This window comes from Myotis brandtii, unplaced genomic scaffold (genome assembly GCF_000412655.1).
Source record: "Myotis brandtii unplaced genomic scaffold, ASM41265v1 scaffold496, whole genome shotgun sequence".
NCBI lineage: Eukaryota > Metazoa > Chordata > Mammalia > Chiroptera > Vespertilionidae > Myotis > Myotis brandtii.
This window is the reverse complement of record NW_005368921.1, coordinates 832,688-856,674: the sequence shown is the minus strand read 5'-3', so window position 1 is coordinate 856,674 and position 23,987 is coordinate 832,688. Positions and strand designations below refer to the sequence as shown.

Genomic DNA, 23,987 nt, shown 5'->3' with positions numbered 1-23,987 from the left:
CAGGGAGGGGGAAGAGGAGTGTGTTTGATTTAGAAAGAACAGTGCCCAGCATCTCTGTAGTTCTGTAAACCCTGACTTTATGGTGAGAACCTTGCAGCCCCTCACCCTGGCCGGTGGCTTCCCACACCCTCTGGCCATCTCTGCACCAACTGAGGCAAGTTCTCCGCTGTTTATTTTGGGGATATGGGATCTCCTGAGGCCCCATTAAGATAGGTTTTTAGAATTTATATTCCTCCTTAAGACAATATTATCAGTTTTGATTTAAAATGAAAAGTTCAGTGAAGCACAGTACAATCTCTAGGCCAATTTTCTACATAGCAAAGGTAATGTCATTTTAATTTTTACCCCTTGCTCTAAGGATAACAGATTTTTTTAAAAAATTAAACCTTGCAGAAATATATAACCTAGATTGAAAGTATAATCTCAGCATGTGTAATACGTACACTACATATATTTATTTTTCTTTTTAAAATTGTTTTTGTGAAAATGGGGTCATAGTATACATACTGTTTTTGCAACTTGCATTTTTCAGTTTGAGAGGCAGATCAGCAAAGTGGTTAAAAGCTTGGGCTCTAGAGCCAGTCTGCCTAGGTTTGAATCTGGCTGAACCACTTGCTAGCTGTATGATTTTGGACAAGTTGTTTTTGTTTTTTTAAATATATTTTATTGATTTTTTACAGAGAGGAAGGGAGAGAGATAGAGAGTTAGAAACATCGATGAGAGAGAAACATCCATCAGCTGCCTCCTGCACACCTCCTACTGGGGATCGAGCCCGCAACCAAGGTATGTGCCCTTGACCAGAATTGAACTCAGGACCCTTCAGTCCTCGGGCCGGCGCTTTATCCACTGAGCCAAACCGGTTAGGGCAAGTTTTTTTGTGTGTTTTTTTGTTTAAGATTTTCCATTGATTTCCAGAAAGAGAGGAAGGAGAGGGAGAAAGAAACATTGATGTGAAAGCGAAACCGGCCAGGCTGGCGTGGCTCAGTGGTTGAGCACTGTCCCATGCACCAAGAGGTCACTGGTTCATTTCCCGGTCAGGGCACGGGCTGGGGTTGCAGGCTTGATCCCCAGGGTGGGGCACGTAGGAGGCAGCTGGTGGATGTTTCTATCTCTCTCTCTCCCTTCCTCTCTCTATAAAAAAACAATAAAAACATATTTAAAAAACAAAAAAGAAAGCAAAACCTCCATTGGATACCTCCTACATGCCCCCCACCAGGTACCAAGCTGGCAACTTGGGCACGTGCCTGTGCCCTCTGGGAATCACGACCTCTCGGCATGGGACAGCGCCCAGCAACTAAGCCACACTGGCCGGGACTAAACAAGTCTTTTAACCTTTGTGTTGTGCATCTGTTATTCATGTGTAAAATATGGGTAATGGCAGTCTTTACCTCATAGAGTAACTCATATAATTGTACGAATTAGATGAATTAATATATAAGAAATGCTTAGTGCTCGCTTCTTAAGCACATATACTAAAATTGGAACGATACAGAGAAGATTAGCATGTCCCCTGCATAAGGATAACAGGAAAATTCGTGCAGCGGTCCATATTTTTTAAAAAATGCTTAGAATAGTGCTTAGCATGTAATATTGCTCAATAAATGTTGACTTTATTATTTAATTATATAAGCAAAACATGATCATTGTTGGAAAAGGGGAAACAAAGCAAAACTCTGAACTTCAAAGTATTAAAAGTCTACATTTAGAGACAGTTTCTCTAATATATGTCCTAGATGTTCTCCAATATAAGTATGCTAAATGTGTATACACATAAATATAAACATACTCTTTTTATTGTTGACACTATTACAGATGTCCCCCATTTTCTCCCATTTTGCCCCCCCTCCATCCAGCCCCACCCCTAGGCCTTCACCACATTATTATTCTGTGTCCATGGGCTATGCATATATGTTCTTTAATTAATTTCTTCCAGTCCTCCTACAAACATACTTATAAAAATATATATATTGCCCTAGCCAGTTTGGCTCAGTAGATAGAGCGTTAGCCTGTGGACTGAAGGGTCCTGGGTTTGATTTCAGTCAAGGGCACTTACCTTGGTTGCAGGCTCCTCCCCGGCCCGGACCCTGGTCAGGGCTTGTGCAGGAGGCAACCAATCAATGTATTTTTCTCACATTGATGTTTCTCTTTGTCTTTCCCTCTCTTCCATTCTTCCTAAAAATCAATGGAAAAATATCCTCGGCAAGGATTAACAACGTGTGTGTGTGTGTGTGTGTGTGTGTGTGTGTTTGAAATTGATTTCAGAGAAGGAAGGGAGAGACAGAAACATCAATGATGAGAGAGAATCATTGATCGACTGCCTCCTACACGCTCCCCACTGGGGATGGAGCCCACAACCCGGGCATGTGCCCTGACTAGGAATTGAACCGTAACCTCCTGGTTCATATATCAATGCTTAACCACTGAGCAGCACCAGCCGGGCTTTAACAAAAATGGCACTATAGCATATATGACATGCATAAATGTTAATTTATTTAGTATATAAATCATAAATATAGCAAGTAAATTAGGAATAAGAAGCAAATATAGCTAAGCCATTAATGCTACATGGTATCTCATTCTGGATATTTGTGTTGGTTTTTTGTTTTGTTGTGGGTTGGGTTTTTTTTTGCCATTATAAGCAGTGCTTAGAGATAAACAACCTGGTGTATTGTTTTTATACCCTTGTGTAATTATTTCCTTAGGCCAAGTTCCTGGAAGAGGGAAAAGGTATATGCTTTTGGGGGGACCTCTCTCTCTAAAATCAATTTTAAAAGAAAATAGAAGAGGCCCTGACTGGGTAGGTCAGTTGGTTAGAGCAACATCCCCATACGCTAAGATTTCTGGTCAGGGCACATACAAGAAACAACCAATGAATCTATAAATAAGTGGAACAACAAATGAGTGTTTCTCTCTTTCTAAAAAAATCGATAAATTTTAAAAAAAATAGAAGAAAAACATTGTCCTTATAGTTCTATATCCAAATAAACCACTGTTAACATTTTGATATTTCCTTCTGGTCTCTTTTTATGTGTGGATTATTTATAAATATATGACATGTTTTGGGGGGAGTTTTTTTTTTAAGATTTAAAAATATATATATATTTTATTGATTTTTAACAGAGAGGAAGGGAGAGGGATAGAGAGTTAGAAACATCGATGAGAGAGAAACATCTATCAGCTGCCTCCTGCACACCTCCTACTGGGGATGTGCCCGCAACCAAGGTACATGCCCTTGACCGGAATCGAACCTGGGACCTTTCAGTCCGCAGGCCGACGCTCTATCTACTGAGCCAAACCGGTTAGGGCAGGAGAGTTTTATTGGGTTTTTTTGGAGGATATTTTTTCCATTGATTTTTAGAGAGAGTGGAAAGGAGGGGGAGAGACACACAGAGAGAAACATCAATGTGAGAGAGAGGCATCGGTTGGTTGCCTCCCACATACTCCCCCACCAGGGCCAGGGATGGAACCTGCAACCGAGGTATGTGCGCTTGATCATAATCGAACCTGAGACTGTTTAGTTTGAGGGCCGATGTTCTAACCACTGATCAACCTGTCTAGGGCATGATATGTTTTTAAACAGATAGGTGTTCAATTTTGTGTCCTACTTTTTTCATCTATTATTATATCATGTTATAGCATATTCCCCAGAAATATCATTTAAAATAGATACATTATTCCATCAAATGGACTCATATTACCATAATCACTTAGCTATACCTTTATTGTTCATTAAAATGAATAAGTAATTATTTGATTTTTAAAAGTTTATTGGTATGATTTTTTAAAATATATTTTTTATTGATTTCAGAGAGGAAAGGAGAGGGAGAGAGAGAGATAGAAACATCAATGATGAGAGAGAATCATTGATTGCCTGCCTCCTGCAGGCCCCCCACTGGGGATTGAGCCTACAACCCAGGCATGTGCCCTTGACCGGAATCGAACCTGGGACCCTTCAGTCTGCATGCCGACAATCTATCCACTGAGCCAAACCGGCTAGGGTGGTATGATTTTTTTAAATATGTTTTTTTATATTGATTTTAGAGAACAAGGAGGGAGATAGAAATATCAATGAGAGAGAAACATTGATCAGCTGCCTCCTGCACACCCCCTTCTGGGGATTGAATCTCTAACCTGGGCATGTGCCCTGACCAGGAATCGAGGAATCGAACTGAGGATTTCTTGGTGCATGGGACGATGCTCAACCAACTGAGCCACACTGGCCGGGCCTGGTATGATATTTTTAAACATGTCTTGCCCTAGCTGGTTCTGGCCTGCAGACTTAAGGGTTCCAGGTTTGATTCTGGTCAAGGGCACATGCCGGGGCTTTGGGCTTGATTCCTAGTAGGGGGCATGCAAGAGGCAGCCGATTAATGATTCTCTCTCATCATTGATGTTTCTATCTCTCCCTCTCCCTTCCTTTTTGAAATCAATAAAAATATTTTTAAAATAAATAAATAAAAATAAAACCTATCTGGGTCTCTTTTTGTACCATCTTCCTTCCTTCCTGCTTTAAAGGTGTCCCTCTTTTTATTTAACATAATCCAGATCACCTCCCCACTTACCACTACCTCAGTGACCAGATTCTCTCTTGTATTATCTTCCTCTCAATATATAAACATGCTCAAGCCTCTTATCGCAAGGAAAACATCCCCTGGCCTGGCTAGGTGGCTCGGTTGGTTGGAGCGGCATCCCATATACCAAAATGTTGCAGGTTTGATTCCAATCAGGGCACAGACCTAGGGTGTAGGTTCCAACCAGTGTTTCTCTCTTCACATTAGTCTCTCTCTCTCCCTCCCTCCCCCCCTTCCTCTCTCTCTAAAATCAATAAAAACATGTCCTCAGTTGAAGATGAAAAAAAAAAATAGAAAAACACCTCAACACAACCCACTTCCTCAACCTGTCTTCCTCTAGCGCAGTGGTTCTCAACCTTCCTGATGCCGTGACCCTTTAATACAGTTCCTCATGTTGTGGTGACCCCCAACCATAAAATTATTTTCGTTGCTACTTCATAACTAATTTTGCTACTGTTATGAATCGTAATGTAAATATCTGATATGCAGGATGTATTTTCATTGTTACAAATTGAACATAATTAAAGCAGAGTGATTAATCACAAAAACAATATGTAATTATATATGTGTTTTCTGATGGTCTTAGGCGACCCCTGTGAAAGGGTCGTTCGACCCCCAAAGGGGTCGCGACCCACAGGTTGAGAACCACTGCTCTAGCGAGTTCTCTCTTTCCCTTCCTTTGAAATCAAGCTTTTTGATGCGTTATCTTCCGTTCCTGTCTCTGCCTCACCTCTTGTTCACTTTGAACCGCTGCAGTCTGGCTTCCACTTCAAATAGCCAGGCCTACGTGGTTGACAGTGACAATTTCAGACGGATTATTAGAAGCCCAAGGCCCTGAACTTTAAGGATTAGAGACGGAGGAATGAGTATAGAGAGAAATGGTAGTCATGGAGGTCTGTACTGGTAGTGTCTGGGGGTATCATTGTTCCTATCTAAAATGGATCAAGAAAAATAAGTGGTTCCAAAGAGAACCTTGTGATTTATTGTATCCATATGCTTGTGTATTAATCAGGATTTTTATCAGTTGAAAGAGACAAAACCCAGCACAAACAGCCTGAGCATAATAGAGAATTTTTTGGTTTATGTAACTGATGTTGAAAAGCTGATTGTGGCTTTACACATGGCTGAATCCAGCACCTAAATAATCTCCGAATTCGATCTCAGCTTTACTTTCTTACTGGCTTTACTCTATAAGCAGGCTGTCATTCATGGCAGAGAGGGTTGCCAACCACTCTGAGTTGTACATCCCACCAGCTGTGCAATCCCAGGGGAAGGAGCTGCCCTGCAGAGCTTCGGGAGCAGTCCCAGGCGCCCCCAATTTGCTGTCCTGGGATGGTTCACATGTCCACTGGGAACTAGGGTATGATTCCCAAAGGAAAACTGGAAAATAAGATGTTCTGTAGGTAAAATAGAAGTCCACTTACCCTGGTTGCTGGGAACTTCCCAGTTAAAGGTAACATTGAAATATACCAAACATTTTATTGATTTGTGAGGAACTGTGCTTGGTGCTACATTGAATGCAGAATATGAGTTTCTGCTCTTAAGGAATTTTTTCACGTAGTAGAAATTAGATGCATACATAAATAATGGTTGTTATCATGTGTTGAGTACCTACTGTGTGCCAGCAGGCACTTTGCTAAATGTTTAATATGCATTATCTCTTTAAGGGCAACTCTGTGAGAGTCACTTCTATTATTACTTATATCCATTTTATTTATTTATAAAAAACTACTTAGGCTTCAGAAGTTTATGTGGTCTGTCCAAGGTCACACAGCTAATGAAAGAGTAGTAGAACTGGCACATCTCAGTTCTGACTCAATCCAGTGCTATATTCTAGCTTGTACTTGACCTAGCAAGGCCTCTTTGGATTCATCCCTCCCCTTCCCTTTTAAAAATTGAACAGCATGCCCGGCCGGTGTGGCTCAGCAGTTGAGCATCGACCCAGAACAAAGAGATTGCCGGTTCAATTCCTGGTCAGGACACAAGCCCAGGTTGCTGCTTCAATCGATGATGTTCCTCTCTCATCAATGTTTCTATCTCTCTATCCCTCTCCCTTTCTCTCTCTCAATAAAAATATATTTTAAAAAATTGGACAGCTTGATTCTGAATTTCTGAGAACAATCTGATCTCTCAGCTTATCTTTTCCAAGACATCACAGTTGATGGTGGGTCTGTGGATTGGCTGTCTTGTATCCAGTTGGCTGTCTACACTGGAGAACCAGTCACTGTTCATGACCTCTTCTTTGGGTGTGACCCCTAGGAGCCCTAAGAGGAGGCATGGCAGCCGCACTGCTCTTTGAGCCCTTGCTCTCTTGAACCTCCATCCTTCTTTACTCCCACTGCCACCACCTAAGTTCAGACTCTCATCATCTCTCTCCTGCCTACATGGCCTTCCTGTCTCCAATCCCACCTGTGTCGACAGAGTGATTCTAAAAGGGAACTTTTATCCAGTCATTCCTTTTCAGTCTTTCAGTGGCTTCCCATAGCTCCAGGATGAAGTCCCAACGCTTTATATAAGGGCCTGACCTTTGCTCACCTCCAGCCTTGTATCTAGACACTACTTCTCTGGCACCCTGCAGGTCAGCCTTTCTCCAAACCGCTAGAGTTCCCTGAACCCATCATATGCCCTCTTACTTCTGGGCCTTTGAAAGTGGCTAAAACGCTAATGCCCGTCCTGCCCCCATCCCCTCACCTACCTACCTCTTGTTTGTCCTGGTGGTGACACCTAGTCCTAGAAAACTTCTCAAAATCACCCTCTCTCTTAAGCCTGGGTTAGGTATCTAAATCTCTTGCCCTTATAATCTTACAATGCCTTACTCTGTCAAAGCATTTATCACTTAAATTTTTTTTATTGATTTCAGAGAGAAAGGGAGAGGGAAAGAAAGAGATAAAAAAACATCAATGATGAGAGAGAATCACCAATCAGCTGTCTCCTGCATGCCCCCCACTGAAAATTGAGCCCGCAACCTGGTCATGTACCCTGACCAGTAATCAAACCGTGACCTCCTGGTTCATAGGTCTACGCTCAACCACAGAGCACACCGGCCAGCCTCACTTCATATTTTAAATGTATGCTGTGTAACATCCCATTAGAGTTAAATTTCTTGAGTCTGCTCCCCACTCACCCCAAATCACTGGCACATAGTAGGCCCTCAATAAGTAATTGTTGGGCCCTAGCTTGTTTGGTTCAGTGGACAAAGCATTGGCCTGCAGACTGAAGGGTCCCAGGTTCAATTCCAGTCAAGGGCACGTGCCTGGGTTGCGGGCTTGAAACCCAGGGGTCGTGCAGGAGACAGCCGATCAATGATTCTCTCTCATCACTGATGTTTCTATTCTCTCTCCCTCTCCCTTTCTGAAATAAATAAAAATATATTTTTTTAAAATAATAATTGTTGGACAAATGAATGGATCTTAGCAATGAGTTCAAGTTGGCACTTGTTTGTAGGCTTCTTCTGAACTGGCCTCTTTTTCCTCTGTGGTTCCTTCCAGGGCCTGGGTTTCAGTGATGAGACATGGGGTATGATGTAACCCGCTTCCAGGGGGATGTTGACGAAGATCTTATCTGTCCTATTTGCAGTGGAGTCTTGGAGGAGCCAGTCCAGGTGAGTCGGTCTGCTGGCAGGTGTAGTGAGGTAAGAGATGGCAGTGGAGCTTGTAGAAAGTATTCATAGGTAATGGGACCAAGGGAGGGAGGCACTGTGTTGTGTCTCCCCAGTACCCCACTTCCCCTTCACACATACACAGAACAGAGGTTTGGGGCAGAAGAGCAGTGGCCACTACAAGAGGAACAGGGCTCCAGAGTCTGTCTGGAGGTGGATGCCCAGAAGTCCAGTGCTTCCGATTTTCTCCCAAGGTCACTCAGATTTTTCTGCTATAAAATGGTCAGTTTTTTGTTTTTGTCTTTTGACAGTGGCTTGAGAACTTCCTTTCCTCTGCAGGGGCTCTGACAAGGTTCTGTCTTCCAACCCGTGATTAAACCTCTGGACTCTCCTGATAAGTTCTCTCTGCATTTTGATGGCGTAGTGTTTTGGGTAATCAGCCAGGGTCCCTGCAGGCCCCGCCTACTGTTGAACAAATGGGAAGTGGGGAACTGTGTGTACTGACCTCTTTTCTTCCTGGGATTTATTGGAAAAACCAATTTTTGATGCAGCCATGTCCTCTGCATTTGATATGAAAGCTGCCATCTGCAGTAGGTCATTTCTCTACCAGCCTTGCCAGACCAGAGTCAGTTGTATCTTCCTGGGGCAAGTAATGAGGAGAAGTTCATGATGAACAGGCGAGTATAATGAGTGAGATGAGTTCTTAACAGTTGTATTCCTGGGACATCCTCCTGCATGGTCCTTACTGCCTGAGCTCTGTAAATACCAATTAACCCTCCGCCACCCCTGGCTAGCTGGGATAATCCCATTGTCCAAACCAGGACACTTGTCAGTGAAGTCTCCTGGCCCTTCCCCCTCACTGCTTATACAGCTCACCAAACCCCACTCATCTTCATCCTCGGAGCTTATTCCTCCTCTCCAGTTTCCAACCACCAGCGGAGCGCAGAGCCGGAGCTGCATGAGTCAGCCTCTACTCCGGTGGCAGCTCGCCCTGCACCTCTCCCTGGCTGCCAGGCCTTGGCAGCCCACTGCTATTGGAAGCAGGTCGACTGCTGTGGAGCAAGCTATCCTGATGGTGTCGAGAGGTCATGGGTGTGTCAGTTCCCTCCCCGCGAGGCAGGGCCTTGTCTGTGTTCTGGCTCTATCATCTGAGTTGAGACACACGTGGAGAGGTCGCTGGCAGTGGTGAGTCTATCAGAAGCCACTCCCCAACCTTCAGGGTTTACCTTCTGGCGAGGCAGACCTCGTGATGCCCAGTGACCAGCCACATTTCCAAGGGTAGGAGGCCCCTGCTTAGGGATGCTGATTTCCCTACATCATGTTTCTTTACTTTTCGAATAGGTAACATTCACATGGTTCAGAAATCAAAACAGTAACAAAAGGTATACAGGGCCCTGGCTGGGTAGCTCAGTTTGTTAAAGCATTGTCCAATAAGCCAAGGTTGCGGGTTGCATACAAGAATCAACCAATGAATGCATAAATAAGTGGAACAACAAATTGATGTTTTTCTCCTTCCCTCCTCTCTCTCCCCCCTCCTCTCTCTCAAATCAATTTTTTAAAATTATTTTTAAAATGGTGTACAGTGCAAACACTTGCATCCCTGTCCTATCTACCTAATCTCCCCATCGATATTAGTTTATTTGATATCCTTCCAGTATGTATGAGGGCAGATATATATTTGCCCACCTTTCTTACATGAAAGGTAGTACATTCTGTATATTTCTGCAAGGGTGGCAGGTTTAGTTAAGATGGTCACAAAGGAGATGACAGTTGAGCTGAGATCTGGATAAGGGACTATTCATGCTAAGATTTAGAGGAAGAGCATTTCAGTCAAAGAGCAGCAAAAGCAAAGGTCCTGAGGCAGGAATGTGTGGGTGTGGACAGGAACAGAAAGAAAGCCAAAATGGCCTGAACACAGTGTTGGAAGTGTGGTGTGAGGTAGGCAGAGGGCACAGGGTCGGATCAAGCAGAATGTTACAGGTCCTGAGTTAAGTAGGTGTTTGGATTTATTTTAAGTACAATGGGAAGCCATTGTAAAGTTTTAAGCAGGGCAGTGATATGATCCAGTCTGTATTTTTAAATGATCACTCTGGCTCTGAAGATAGAATCTTTATATATAAAAGGCCAGTGAACAGAATGCTGTGACGACCAGAACAACTGGTCGCCATGACGCCCACTAAGGCCAGCAAACTGGCCCTATCAGGGTGGGAGGGGAGTGCTGCAGGCTGGCCAACCTCCTGCGGCCCCTGTCCCCAGTGGGCCCCCCCACACTGATCAGGGGCAGGGCCAGCCAGCCAACCACCCATGGCCCCTCCTCCAGGCTGCTGGCCCCCAATCGCCCCCCCCCCCCATTTGGGGCGGGCTGGTGGGCCAACCTCCCGCCATCTCCTCCTCCCCTCGACAAGCCCACCCCAATCAGCGGGCTGGCCGGCCCCCACCCGTGCACAAATTTGTGCACTGGGCCTCTAGTGGAATATAAAGGGGCAAGATAGAAGTTAAAGACATATTTAGTAATACTGGTGAGAAATGATCACTTGAACTGGGTTAGTTGCTGTAGAGATGGGGGGAAAGTTGACAGATTTAAGTTTTTTTGGAGATACGGTTTTCTAAGATTTTGGAAAGAAATATCTGAGTGGAAAAAAAATCTGACAATTGGATTAGTGATACTGACAATGACTTCTTTCCTTACAAAGCCTCTGTGTTTCAGTCTTTGGTGTCTGTGAATATCTTGAAGGCAGAAACTGTCTTTTTTTATTGTACGCACCTTGCAAAGTGTTTGGGACGTAGAAGGCACTTCATCCATCCATCCATCCATCAATCCATCAGCATCTACTGACATTTGCTAAACGCTACTATGTTTGTCCCATGCTAGAAGCTAGATAGTGTCTCCGTAGAGGCCAGAGAATCCTCTCGCTTTGAGGGATTAACTTTAGAGGTTACCTGAGTTATCCAGGAAGTAGGCTGAAGTATGATCTTAATGAAACTGAGGAGAATGTGATTCTATGAAAAACCAGCCCTGTTTTGGAAGGTAGGCATAGCCATTGGGACTCAGGACAAAGCAGCCCTCCAAAATATGAACTTGGGCCCACACAGAGGACTCTCAACCTCTCACCAGGAGTCCAGGCTTTTGTTTTGTTTTGCTTTCTTACATTGAATTTTTGCCAGTAAATCTCTTGCTGGCCCTCACCCTCCTTATCCTTCAGGGCCCATATTGAACTCTGTCCTCTCCACAAACACCTGCCCTGATTGGCCTAGCTTGGATCACCCTCCTCTGAATTTCTTTGGTAATTATTGTATGTGCAATCCAGTTGGCAATTACTAATTGACTGCCTCACGTCACCTCTCCTATTGTCCTGGGATATTTATATTGTTACATAACTTATTGTTACTTGTTTGTCTTTTGTCACAATCCAATTGGAATCGTGAGCACAGGACACATATCTGTAGCTTGTCCCCATAATACCTTGCTTGCCCGTAGTGCAGCTATATTCTGCTCTGACCCCAGCAACCGCTGGGCCTGGGAGCTGCTCAGAGGCTTGATTGGCTTTTCCAGTTACCATACATAGGCTCTTAGCTCCTGCTAATTCTCTCGTGTCCTTTTGCCCTACTCTCTCTCTAGGCACCTCATTGCGAGCATGCTTTCTGCAATGCCTGCATCACCCAGTGGTTCTCTCAGCAGCAGACGTGTCCGGTGGACCGCAGCGTAGTGACGGTTGCCCACCTGCGCCCAGTACCTCGGATCATGCGGAACATGTTGTCAAAGCTGCAGATTGCCTGCGACAACGCTGTATTTGGCTGTAGTGCTGTTGTTCGGCTTGATAACCTCATGTCTCACCTCAGTGACTGTGAGCACAACCCAAAACGGCCTGTGACCTGTGAACAGGGCTGCGGGTGAGATTCTTTCCCTTCTGCCCACATGGATCAGGGCATTCCCATTTATCCCCCAGTCTCTGGGTCCCCTGCTCACTGTTAAGGTGCATATAGGCACTGCAAGGAGTGTTCTTGGCCTCCCTGGCTTCCTGCCCCAAGATCTCACTTTCATGCTGCTTTTCCAACGACGATCTTTTTGCTCTTGCTTTAATATAAGGGAGACAGCAATTCAGCCATCTGTGTGATAACACTAAGACTTGATTTACTTTATTCTTACGTTTCAGTCCATTATTACTTTCTCTTTGTTCATTTGACTGCTCTAATTTCCAGCCTTCTCATATTTCCTCTTACCCTATTTTCTCCCTTTTTGGGGGTGTGAAATATTTGATTAAATGCCAATAGCCAGGACTGTGAATCTAGGGCTTCTCATGAATGAATGCACAGGCAGAATCTGAAGAAGGAAAAGAGAGCCATGTGGTAGGTAAAATACTGTCTTAGAGAGGGAAAGAAGCCCAGAGAAAGTAGACAGTGAAGGGGTGAGGGGGGGACTGGGGAGAAGTGTGTGAAGAGAAATAAGAGGGCAGACTGAAGTTAGAAATGAATGAATGTTGGAAATTTGGGGTAAGAGAAAGCCCTCTCAGCAAGCTTCTGCCTTTGCCCACATGTCCCATTGAGTGCTCCTGTTCTCTTTTCCCACCCGGGGTGGCAGCCTGGAGATGCCCAAAGATGAGCTGCCAAACCACAACTGCGTTAAACACCTGCGCTCAGTGGTACAGCAGCAGCAGACACGCATCGCAGAGCTGGAGAAGTCCTCGGCTGAACACAAACACCAGCTGTCGGAGCAGGTAGGGCCCGAGGAACATGGGGAAAGCATGTCCCTAGTATGCAAAGAACCACATGCTTGTGAATGATAAGCACCATGTGAGCTGCAGATCTGTGCCTGTGCTTGTGCACCTGGCTGAGTAGATACTCTACCTGCGGCCTAGTAGGGAGTCAGATTGGAGCTCTTCTCCCTTCCCGTCATCCCCTCACTGTCATTCATTCACCTAACATTAATCCAATGCCTTCTCTGTGAAGGCACTTTGCTAAGCACAGGATACACCTGTGAATGAAACAGTCATATCCTTGTCTTCATGAAGCTTACAGTCTGGTAGTTCCTCTGATCTCTCAATTGCCCCCATTCTCAGATAAACTGTTGTCTGTCATCTATTCTCTGCCTTAACCATCATCGCTGGTTCTCTTTCTCTCCAACAGAAGCGAGACATCCAGCTGCTGAAGGCATACATGCGTGCAATCCGCAGTGTCAACCCCAACCTTCAGAACCTGGAGGAGACAATTGAATACAATGAGATCCTAGAGTGAGTGTCATTCAGGACGTGGAGTTCCTCCACATCCTGGCACTGAGCCCTGAAAGGAGGAAGAGCAGGGGGGTGGCAGAGAAGGATGATAGGAGGGCTGGGCTGGGGCCACCGCTTTTCAGATGTTGGGATGAAGGACAGGGGTAGAGGAGAAGAGGGTCACCTTCAGGCCAGTCTGTGACTTCTTTTTGGGGGTGGATGGAAGGGAAAGCTTACCCAAGGATGCAGTTTCTCCAGAATTAGGTGAATACCCACATGTAGAAAACCCTGTATTAAAGGCTGTAGAGTGCTAGGAGGGCCAAAAAGAAATAGAAGATACTGTCTGTCTTTAGAGAGTTTACAATCCAGAGAAGAAAAGAGAGTGCAAATCCAGGAAAGTGATCTATAAATGAAATGAAGTAAACAAGCAAAATGTAAGATCCTTTTCAGTTCTGGAGTCCTGTATATCTCATAGACTAAACTGTTAAGGCTGAATCGATATATCTAGTGCAAATAGTGCTGCAGGGGACATAGTATAGAGGAATAATTGCTTCCTTCAGTAAACGTTTGTTGAGCACCTAGTACATGCCAGGCACTATGTGTGCTCTAAGTATTGGGATTTTTAAGAAAAATAATAGGGACCCTATACTCGTGGAGTTTAATCTGGTGAGTAACATATGGTGACTCAGATAGGACCAACTAGGGACAGATTAGGAGTTTGTGAACCAATGATGGATGGACGGAAGGAAGGAAGGAAGGAAGGAAGGAAGGAAGGAAGGAAGGAAGAATAGGGTTAAGCTAAGCGCAGAGAGGGTGGTGGTTCCTATTAGGGAAAGAAGCAATGCAGAGATAGATAGTGAGCTGGAATGACCACCTCCATCTCCCTCCACACAGGTGGGTGAACTCCCTGCAGCCAGCAAGAGTGACCCGCTGGGGAGGGATGATCTCCACCCCAGATGCTGTCCTCCAGGCTGTAATCAAGCGCTCCCTGGTGGAGAGTGGCTGTCCTGCCTCTATTGTCAACGAGCTGATAGAAAATGCCCATGAGCGAAGCTGGCCCCAGGGTCTGGCCACACTAGAGACAAGACAGATGAACCGGCGGTACTATGAGAACTATGTGGCCAAACGCATCCCTGGCAAGCAGGCTGTTGTCGTGATGGCCTGTGAGAACCAGCATATGGGCGATGACATGGTGCAGGAGCCGGGGCTCGTCATGATATTTGCCCATGGTGTTGAAGAGATATAGATCCCGGCGGGCTGTCAGGAAGAGATGGAAATCAGAAAATCTCATCACTCCAGTAGCTGAGCCCTGAGTCCTCCCCCCTGTCCTTAATCTTGTGGCTTATCCTTGAGCCACACATCTCCCTGCTCTTCGGGCACTGAGGGGCCCTGGAACACTTTGCTCAGCCTTGCGGGTGGGAAACCCAGGTTCCCTTCTTTTGCCTAATTCCTTCCCCTAAGATGTCTGTAAATTTTCAGTCTGGTTGGGAAAGTCCCCATTCTATATCCACTTTCCTGCCTAGGGTCCCTGGTTCCAGATATTTTCAGAAAGCACAAAGATACTCATTTTCTCTTGAAGGATCAGGGTGGAGTGAGAAATTTTGAATCATTCCCCTCTTCAAACCAGGGAATCTGAGCAGGCAGGCCTGTTGACTCTAAACACTTAGCGGGCAGCTCTGGGGAGCAGACATCCTGAAGAAATAGTAAGGGTGGAACCAAAACCCTAGAAGTAATGAGCCAGTAACTGGCCATCATTGATGGCCCTTAGGGGAAGACTGGAACTCTGTGCCAAGCAATACCTTGTTTAGTCCATCTTAAAGGTGCAGGCTCCCATTGGTCTGCAGGTGTGCAGGTTGGGATGCCGAAAATTTCCAGATGAGCTCTTCTTTCCTATACTTTCTCTTAGTTAAGGAATGACAGGAGTGGGCGTAGGGGGTTAGTCTGTTGGGGTGAATCTGCTCAGCAAGAAGCAGCTCTCTGGCATTTGCTGAAGTCAGGTAGGCACCTGCCTCTGTGGCACAGGCCATAGTAGCTCCCTGCCCCTCCAGCCCTGTGATTGAACTAGTCATTTTGATAATTCCCTTTGGCCATTGTGGTGTGTTTATATTTCACTCCCTCCCACATTTTTTTTTTTAAGAATGGCCTACTTAAGGCTACCCCACTTTTCCAGCCCAGCCACATTGTTGGCAATTTAATTTATTTACTTCTTTTTTTTTAAAGAAAGGAAAAAGAAAAAAATGAACAAAACTTAAAATTTTTCTTTTATTGTTCCTATGGTGGGGATTCTGAATAGGGTGGGACAGGGTGGGGTCTATTTTATATTTTTCCTTTTCAGCACAACCTTTGGCTTTAATGTAGGAAGGGCCAAGGGAGTCCTTGGCGGAACTTATGTCGGCTCCAACACTCCGTAACCCACTCTGAGATGAGCTTCCTTTCTTCCAGGGATGGATGTGACAGGCAGCACCGATGCCTGAGCCTCTGGGGAACTGCTCCCGGCCCTTCCCGGGTCTCATCATAAAACTTTGGATTTAGAATATTAATTGAAGAAACCACCCCATTTCCTTGGAGACATATTGCTGGGTTCTAAGCTTCACCAGGCAAGATGGGGCAGAAATTATGCCTTTGTCCCTGAGTACAGACAATACTCTGTCTCACCCACGCCCCTGAATGACTGCAGCTCCATTTCAGACTCCACAGGCATTCCTTGACCCACTAGGGCAGTGATGGCAAACCTATGACACGTGTGTCAGAGGTGACACGCGAACTCATTTTTTTGGTTGATTTTTCTTTGTTAAATGGCATTTAAATATATAAAATAAATATCAAAAATATAAGTCTTTGTTTTACTATGGTTGCAAATATCAAAAAATTTCTATATGTGACACGGCACCAGAGTTAAGTTAGGGTTTTTCAAAATGCTGACACGCCGAGCTCAAAAGGTTCGCCATCACTGCCCTAGGGTGACTGCAGAGTAAGAGAAGGGGAGGGTAGAGGGTGTGAGTATTTTAATATGTAGGTGGGAGTGGGGTTGAAGAGAGAAGGCCTTCTAACAGCTTCTCTTTTTGGAGTTTCAGTCCAGGCCAGCTTGCTGTAGGTCTGGGTCAGGGGTCCTCAAACTTTTTAAACGGGGCCAGTTCACTGTCCCTCAGACCGTTGGAGGGCCGGACTATAGTTTAAAAAAAAACTGAACAAATTCCTATGCACACAGCGGTGGCAAAAACACCCGGCGGGCCGGATAAATGCTTTCGGAGGGCCGCATGTGGCCCGCGGGCCGTAGTTTGAGGACCCCTATAGTTGGTCATGGCTCCACTGGGATTGGATTGGAGGGCTACAGCTTGAAGGGAGTAGGGAGCAGTCATATGTTCCAGCTCCAGGACATTGTGCTCAGGAATTTGAAAACGCTGCTATACTTAATCTGGTTACTACATTTCTTCCACTCCCCGCGGCCCCTGCCAGCCTTACCAAGGCCCATCCCTCCTGTCATCACCCTCGGATGGAGCCAGGAAGCTCAGCTCAGGCCTCCCCACCCTTTGCTCTAGTGTCTCTGCAGGTTGCTGGTTGTGTTACATGTGCTGTTCCATCGTGTCGACTGCACTAGTAATAAACCTTTCACTCAACTCTAAATTCTTAATTCAATATTACTCCCCATTCTTGTAAAACTTCTCCCCTGCTTTGGCCTTTTTTCTCACCTTAATTCCCCTTCTTTCTTACTTTGTAACCTATCCTTTTCTTAGAACTAACCTCTGTTTTAAGAGGCTGTCTGTCTGGGATTAGTGGGCACCTCACATCTTCTCCCTGAGCGCTCTCCTACATCCTTCCCTCCTGTCCCCTGTTCTGTAGCAGCCAACACTCTCTCCAGTGATCTGAATTTTGTTTTGTTCCAGGGTCTGCCTCCACCCCTAATTCCATGTCTTCTGTTCCTGGGGTTGGGACACTTCCCACAGAAGTTATTCATGTACCTTTCTCTGTCGTTCTACCTTTGCTTTGGAATCTGGGATTCCATCGTAGGCAGGGAAGCCTCTACCCCCAATGCCTTCTAACCGAGAAAGCCAATGTGAGGAAGGGAACCTGGAACAGCCCGCTGTGGTTGTCAGACCTCTAGACACTTCTGTAGGCGTTTGCTGCCACCTTCTCCCTTCATGAGAAAAAGGAAGTGTTCTTTTCCTTGAGTGTTACATTTTAAATTTGTTGGCACTATCATGTACCAACTGTAAATCTAATAGTACTCTAGATACTCTAGTGGGAGTAAGCGCGGTGGGCATCAGGGCATTCCTGTGCCAACTGAATCTCTACTACTTTTTTTTATCCTCTTCTATACTTTCACACGCACAGGTCTGATCATTAATTAGTGGTGAACACATTACAATATAGAGCATAAGAGGCGATATATGTACTCTAGTGATACCAGTAGTGCTTTTCCCCCCGAGTTTCCTTCAAATTTACTTTCAGAACCTACTGCTCATTTTTCAGTATCATGAATGGTCCCAAACCTTCCTTTTAGGGTAGATTTGGTTTTGGGAAACAATATTCAGACGATTCTGCAAAGAACTCACTGGGGTAGGTATGGGGGAGTTCATGTAGCAAAATGGCATCTACCTTCTAGACTTACTCCCTAGTGGAGATGATTATATAATAAGACATAATAAATACCAGAAGTGGCTTCACAAGCAATATGTAAGCAGAGGGAAGGAAGATAAAGCCACTGACTGTGATGGGCACCAGGAAAGACTTTTTCAGGAGAAGTGGTATTTGTTCCTGGGTCAGAGTTTGGCAAACTTACATCCTGCTGTTTTTGTAAAAAAAAAAAAAAAAAAAAATGTATTGGTCCCGGCCAGTGTGGCTCAGTGGTTGAGCATTGACCTATGAACCAGGAGGTCATGGTTCGATTCGCGGTCAGGGCACTTCCGCAGGTTGTGGGCTCGATCCCCAGTGTGGAGCGTGCAGAAGTCAGCCGATCAATGATTCTCTCTCATCATTGATGTTTCTGTGTCTCTCTCTTCCCCCTTGCTGCTTCTCTGAAATCAATAAAAAAATATTTTTAAAAAATTGGAACACAGCCATGCCTGTTTGTTTACATGTTGTCTATGGCTGTTTTAGATCACAACAGTAGAGTTGAGTTGCACAAAACTATGGCCCACAAAGCCTCAACTATTTGTTTTCTGGTCTTTTACGAATTTACCAACCCATTCTAAACTTTTCTTTAAAGAGTAGTTTCTTGATTTTGAGAGAGGAAGGGAGAGGGAGAGGAACATCCATGCGAGAAATACCAATCAGCCGCCTCCTGTACACCCCCTACGGAGTGTGCTGTTAACCAGGAATAGAACCAGCAACCTCCTGGTGCACGGGAGAACACCCAGACAACCAAGCCTCACCAGCCAGGGCCCATTCTAAACTTGTAAGGTAAAAAGTATGAGTCGAAGAGCAAGTTGGTTGTTTTAATTTTTTACTTCAGTACATAGATTTTAAAAATCAACATTTTATACATTGCCAAAATAACCTCTTAAAATTAATATGTCCTTGACCTAATACAAATCTATATTCACATTTTCCCAACTATCCCAAGAAGTTTTAGAGCTAATTTTTGTCCAATCTGGAATCCTAGCCAAGAACTATGCATTACACCACGTTATGTGTCTTGACTCTTTTTCTCTCCTAATCTGGATTCTTGGAACATTTTTGTTGTTTGTTAATCCTCACCTGAGGATATTTTTTCCATTGCTTTTCAGGGAGAGTTGGAAGGAGGGATGAGGGGGAAGAGAGAGAAAAACATGGATGTTAGAGGGATACATTGATTGGTTGCCTCCCACCTCACACACACACACTGCGACCCACCGGGTGTGGCGAGTGAACCTGCAACCCAGGCCCAGGTACGTGCACTTGACTGGGAATCGAACTGAGACCCTTCAGTGTGCAGGCTGATGCTCTCTCTAACCACTGAACCACCAGCCAGGGCCAACACTTTTTTTTTTGTAACACGAACTTATTGAAGAGGTTGGGCCAGTTGTCCTCGAGAATGCTCTTTTGTATTTGACAGACTTTTTTCACAGTGTCCTTCAACTTGTTCCTCCAGCTCAGTGGTTCTCAACCTTCTGGCCCTTTAAATACAGTTCCTCATGTTGTGACCCAACCATAAAATTATTTTCGTTGCTACTTCATAACTGTAATGTTGCTACTGTTATGAATCGTAATGTAAATATCTGATATGCAGGATGGTCTTAGGCGACCCCTGTGAAAGGGTCGTTCGACTGCCAAGGGGTCTCGACCCACAGATTGAGAACCGTTGTGAGTCTCTAGCTGATATTTTTGCTAAACAGAATTAGATCTAGAGTCTGAGAGATTCAAGTTAAACAGTCTGGGGGTAGAAGATATCACAGGAAAGATGTTCTTTATGTTGTGTAACATCAGGAGACAGACCCAGTTGTCCTGCCACTAGCCTGATCTTGTACATTTGCAGGGAGATCTTTTAAAGCTGGTTGGTGACGAATATGTGCCCTGAGAGAATGGGGCAGCTGGCAGTGCAGCTCTGGTTGGTTGCTGCTAACAAGCAAAGGGGCCCAGTATTGCCAAATCTTATATTTCAAGAACTTTGCTCTTCCTAATGTTTATGCTGAATCTCACAACTTAAACATTGGTTCAATTTCTTTTTAAAAATGCATGTGGGCCAAAAAATAAAAAATTTAGGGTCTACCAGCTTGCAAACTCTGTTTTAGGCTGAAATCACAGCATGGATAATAACAAGTGGAGCCCGGCCAACATGGCCCAGTGGTTGAGTGTCCACCTATGAACCAGGAGGTCATGGTTCAATTCCCAGGCAGGGCACATGCCTAGGTTGCGGTCTTGATCCCCAGTGTGGGGCGTGCAGGAGGAAGCCGATCAATAGTTCTCATCATCGACGTTTCTCCTCTCTCTTCTCTGAAATCAATAAAAACATATTTAACAAAAAAACACAAGTGGAGATGAAGGATATGTTGAAGAAAGAAAAGACTAGCGTAATCTGGAGCATAGAATTTTTTGAAGGAAATAAGGCTAGAAATAATTTAGGGCTAATCCTTGGAAGGCCTTGAATACATGGCAGCAGGGTATTTGGACTTTAATCTTATAGTAAGTTTTTGAGAAGAGTGACTTCCAACTCATGATTTTAGTGGCAATGGGAAGACAGCAAAAATTTTTGATGATACTAATAAGCTTTGCAGTAATTTATGTGAGAGGTTTAGAGCTTGAAAAAGCAGGAAAGAGGATAAGAGACATCCAGGGAGAAAAATTGACAGTGCTTAGTAACTGACTAGATTCACTCAGCCAACATTTATAGCATACTTTTCATGTGCCAGGCGTGGTGCTAGGCATTTGAGATACACAAATAATTGAGAAATAAGTCTTTAAAGCAGGGGTGGGGAACCTTTTTTCTGCCAAGGGCATTTGGATATTTATAGTATCATTCATAACAAATTATCAATTTAGCCCTAACTGGTTTGGCTCAGTGGATAGAGCATCGGCCTTCGGACTCAAGGGTCCCAGGTTCTATTCCGGTCAAGGGCATGTACCTTGGTTGCGGGCACATCCCCAGTAGGGAGTATACAGGAGGCAGCTGATCGATGTTTCTCTCAGATGTTTCTAACTCCTCTATCCCTCTCCCTTCCTCTGTAAAAAATCAATAAAATATATTTTTTAAAAAATTAGCCTGCTATATTTGATAAAACATTTAGTTAACTCACCCCTAATGCTTTGGCAGAGCCAGACCAAATGATTTCATGGGCTTTATATGGCCCTGAGGCCGGACGTTCCCCACCCCTGCTTTAAAGGAAGTTTCAGCTTGGTAGATGCACTGGAACAAATAATGGGAAATACAGGATAATATATTGCTAGTAGATAAGGACTCAATGGGACAATGAGGAAGAAAGGGGTCAACTACTCACCTGATGGGATGCAGGAGGGAAGGCTTCTCAGAGGAATCATTGGAGCTGAGTTCTGAAAAGGGTCACACATTGGCTGTGAGGAATGGCATTTACTGTGAGTCAGGCAATAAATATTAAACATCTAGTCATCTGAACTTTATAAAAGGCACTATTATCATCTCCATTTTTTATGTGGGGAAACTGAAACAAAGGACAAACTTCACACAGCAATTAGAACCGGGGTTTGAACCCAAAAAGTCATTTCAGAGTCTGTGCTCCTAATCACTGCACTTAACCAGGGGCACTTAACCAAAGATGAGTCATAAAGACAGGTTTCTAGTCTGTGTAAATGAGAAGACAGTGCTATTAACCTGAATAGGGAGGAAAGGATGAGCAGGTTTCAGGGCTGAAGTAACCAGCGCATTTGGGGAACACGGAATTCGAAGTGCTGCTACGTAGAGGTGTGGAAATGAAAGTGTGGGTCTGGAGCTTAGGAGTAAGAAGTCAGGGTTAAGGTTGTGGAGTTGGGAGTTATCTACCCAGAGGCGATCAAGAAATTCTAAGAATTAATGCAAACGTTAAAGGAGAGAACAAGAAGGCTAAGAATGGGGCCTCTGGGCATTTCCAGCAGTAATCTAGAACAAAATCTGGAAAACAGATAAATGATAAAGTTGGCTAATGGGTCAGCTTTTTTAAAAAAGTAATTCTGCTCTAGCTGGTTTGCCCAGTGGATAGATCAAGGGTTCTGGGTTTGATTCCGGTCAAGGCACGCACCTAGGTTGGATTGCAGGCTCCTCCTGGGGCCAGGCCCTGGTCCCGGCTTGTGCAGGAGGTAACCAATCGATGAATTTCTCTCACATTGATGTTTCTCTTTGTCTTTGTCTTTCTCTTCTAACTCTCCCTAAAAATCAATGGAAAAATATCCTCGGGTGAGGATTAACAACAACAAAAAAGTAATTTTGAAGTAGTGAATCATTTAAATGTGGCTCATAAACTCACTATGTTTCTGTGAAGGAGTTCCAGAAATATTTTGTATGATGGCAGCATTCCTGAAACAAGTGTCAGTTGAGGTAATTTCAGCTCAAGTCCTCTGATGATTTGCTTGACTGGACAAACTGCAGAGATCCAAGCCTCTTAACATTTGGAACAAGTCCACAACTTGGAAGGGTATAATATTAAACTGTTGTGTGTCAGATCCCCACACATTAGCTTTCTAGTCACATAAAATCAACTGATACTTACCTGGCAGGGGAGATACCATCTTCGTGATCACGGAGATGGTTTTCCCGGGGCGAGTCTCAGCCATTGTACTGTGGACGTGCTGACCCTGTGATTTCCCCAAATGTGGGAAACTCGGCTGCATAATTTGTGGTAGTGGAGGACTGCGTTCACATTCTTCCCCTGGCCAAAAAAAAAAAGGAACTTTTATTAATCTAAGAATTTGTAGCTGAAAAAATTCAGTATACCCAGCCAGTGTGGCTCAGTGGTTGAGTGTTGACCCATGAACCAGGAGGTCACGGTTCAATTCCCGATCAAGGCATATGCTGGGGTTGCAGGCTCGATCCCCAGCAGACGGCATGCCAATCAATGTTGATATTTCTCTCAATGATGTTAATGATGTTTCTATTTCTCCCTTCCTCTCTCTCTCAAATCAATAAAAAACATTGTAATCCCTAGCTGGTTTGGCTCAGTGGATACAGAGCGTCGGTCTGCGAACTGAAGGGTCTCGGATTCAATTCCAGTCAAGGGCACGTGCCCAGGCTATGGGCTCAATTCCCAGTAGGGGGCCTGCAGGAGGCAGCTAATCAATGATTCTCTCTCATCATTGATGTTTCTATCTCTCCCTCCCTCTCCCTCTCTGAAATCACTAAAAATATATTAAAATTTTTTTAAAAAATCAGTATAGGATGGCATTAGCCAGTCATTGGTTATAAAGTGAAGAGACAGGTCATAGCTGGTTTGGCTCAGTGGATAGAGTGTAGGCTCTCGGACTGAAGGGTCCCGGTTAGATTCCAGTCAAGAGCACTTACCTTGGTTGCAGTCTTGATCACTGGCCCAGTTAGAGTGTGTGCTGGAGGCAACCAGTTGATGTGTCTCACATCAATGTTTCTCTCTCTCTGTCTCTCAACCTTCCTTCCACTCTCTCTAAAAATCAATGGAAAGCCCTAACTGGTTTGGCTCAGTGGATAGAGTGTCTGCTTGGGGACTGAAGGGTCCCAGGTTCAATTCTGGTCAAGGGCACATGCCAAGGTTGTGGGCCGATCCCCAATAGGGCATGTGCAGGGGGCAGCTGATCAATGATTCTCTCTTGTCATTGATGTTTCTATCTCTATCCCTCTCCCTTTCTCAATCAACAACTACTATATACACACACTAGTGGCCCAATGCACGGATTTGTGCACATTGAAATAAAATTAATTAGAAGAAATATTTTAATATCGCTATTTGCCCTTTCTCTATAATGGAAGTGTCAACTAATTTCACAATCTACAATGACAAATCAAAACACATGCATGTGATTGGTGCCAGCGAGAGCTTTATATGTATGGTGCATGCACGAGTCAACTTAGCCTTATAGATATAGAGAATAAACTTGCTTAATTAGACTTGCTTTCTGACTTAGCTAAACTTTTTCCAGCCCAGTGAAGCACCCCAACTTCTCTTTCAGTTAATTGTCAGCAATACAGCAGTAAATATCAACATGAAGCAGATTATTATT

At 44.4% G+C, this 23,987-nt stretch overlaps 1 protein-coding gene across 3 annotated transcripts in view; it reads left to right on the top strand.

Annotated features, from left to right (window-relative positions):
* The window catches only part of RNF41 (ring finger protein 41, E3 ubiquitin protein ligase), a 20,552-nt gene extending 4,922 nt beyond the window's left edge, over positions 1 to 15,630 (top strand). For all 3 annotated transcript variants that reach the window (XM_014548120.1, XM_005876734.2, XM_005876735.2), the window contains 5 exons: positions 8,060 to 8,172; positions 11,789 to 12,060; positions 12,749 to 12,884; positions 13,294 to 13,397; positions 14,271 to 15,630. In XM_014548120.1, coding sequence (XP_014403606.1) covers positions 8,083 to 8,172; positions 11,789 to 12,060; positions 12,749 to 12,884; positions 13,294 to 13,397; positions 14,271 to 14,622 — 954 coding nt within the window. In that variant the 5' untranslated portion in view covers positions 8,060 to 8,082 and the 3' untranslated portion in view covers positions 14,623 to 15,630. The remainder of the gene's footprint in view (positions 1 to 8,059; positions 8,173 to 11,788; positions 12,061 to 12,748; positions 12,885 to 13,293; positions 13,398 to 14,270) is intronic.
* Positions 15,631 to 23,987: the final 8,357 nt, after the last annotated feature.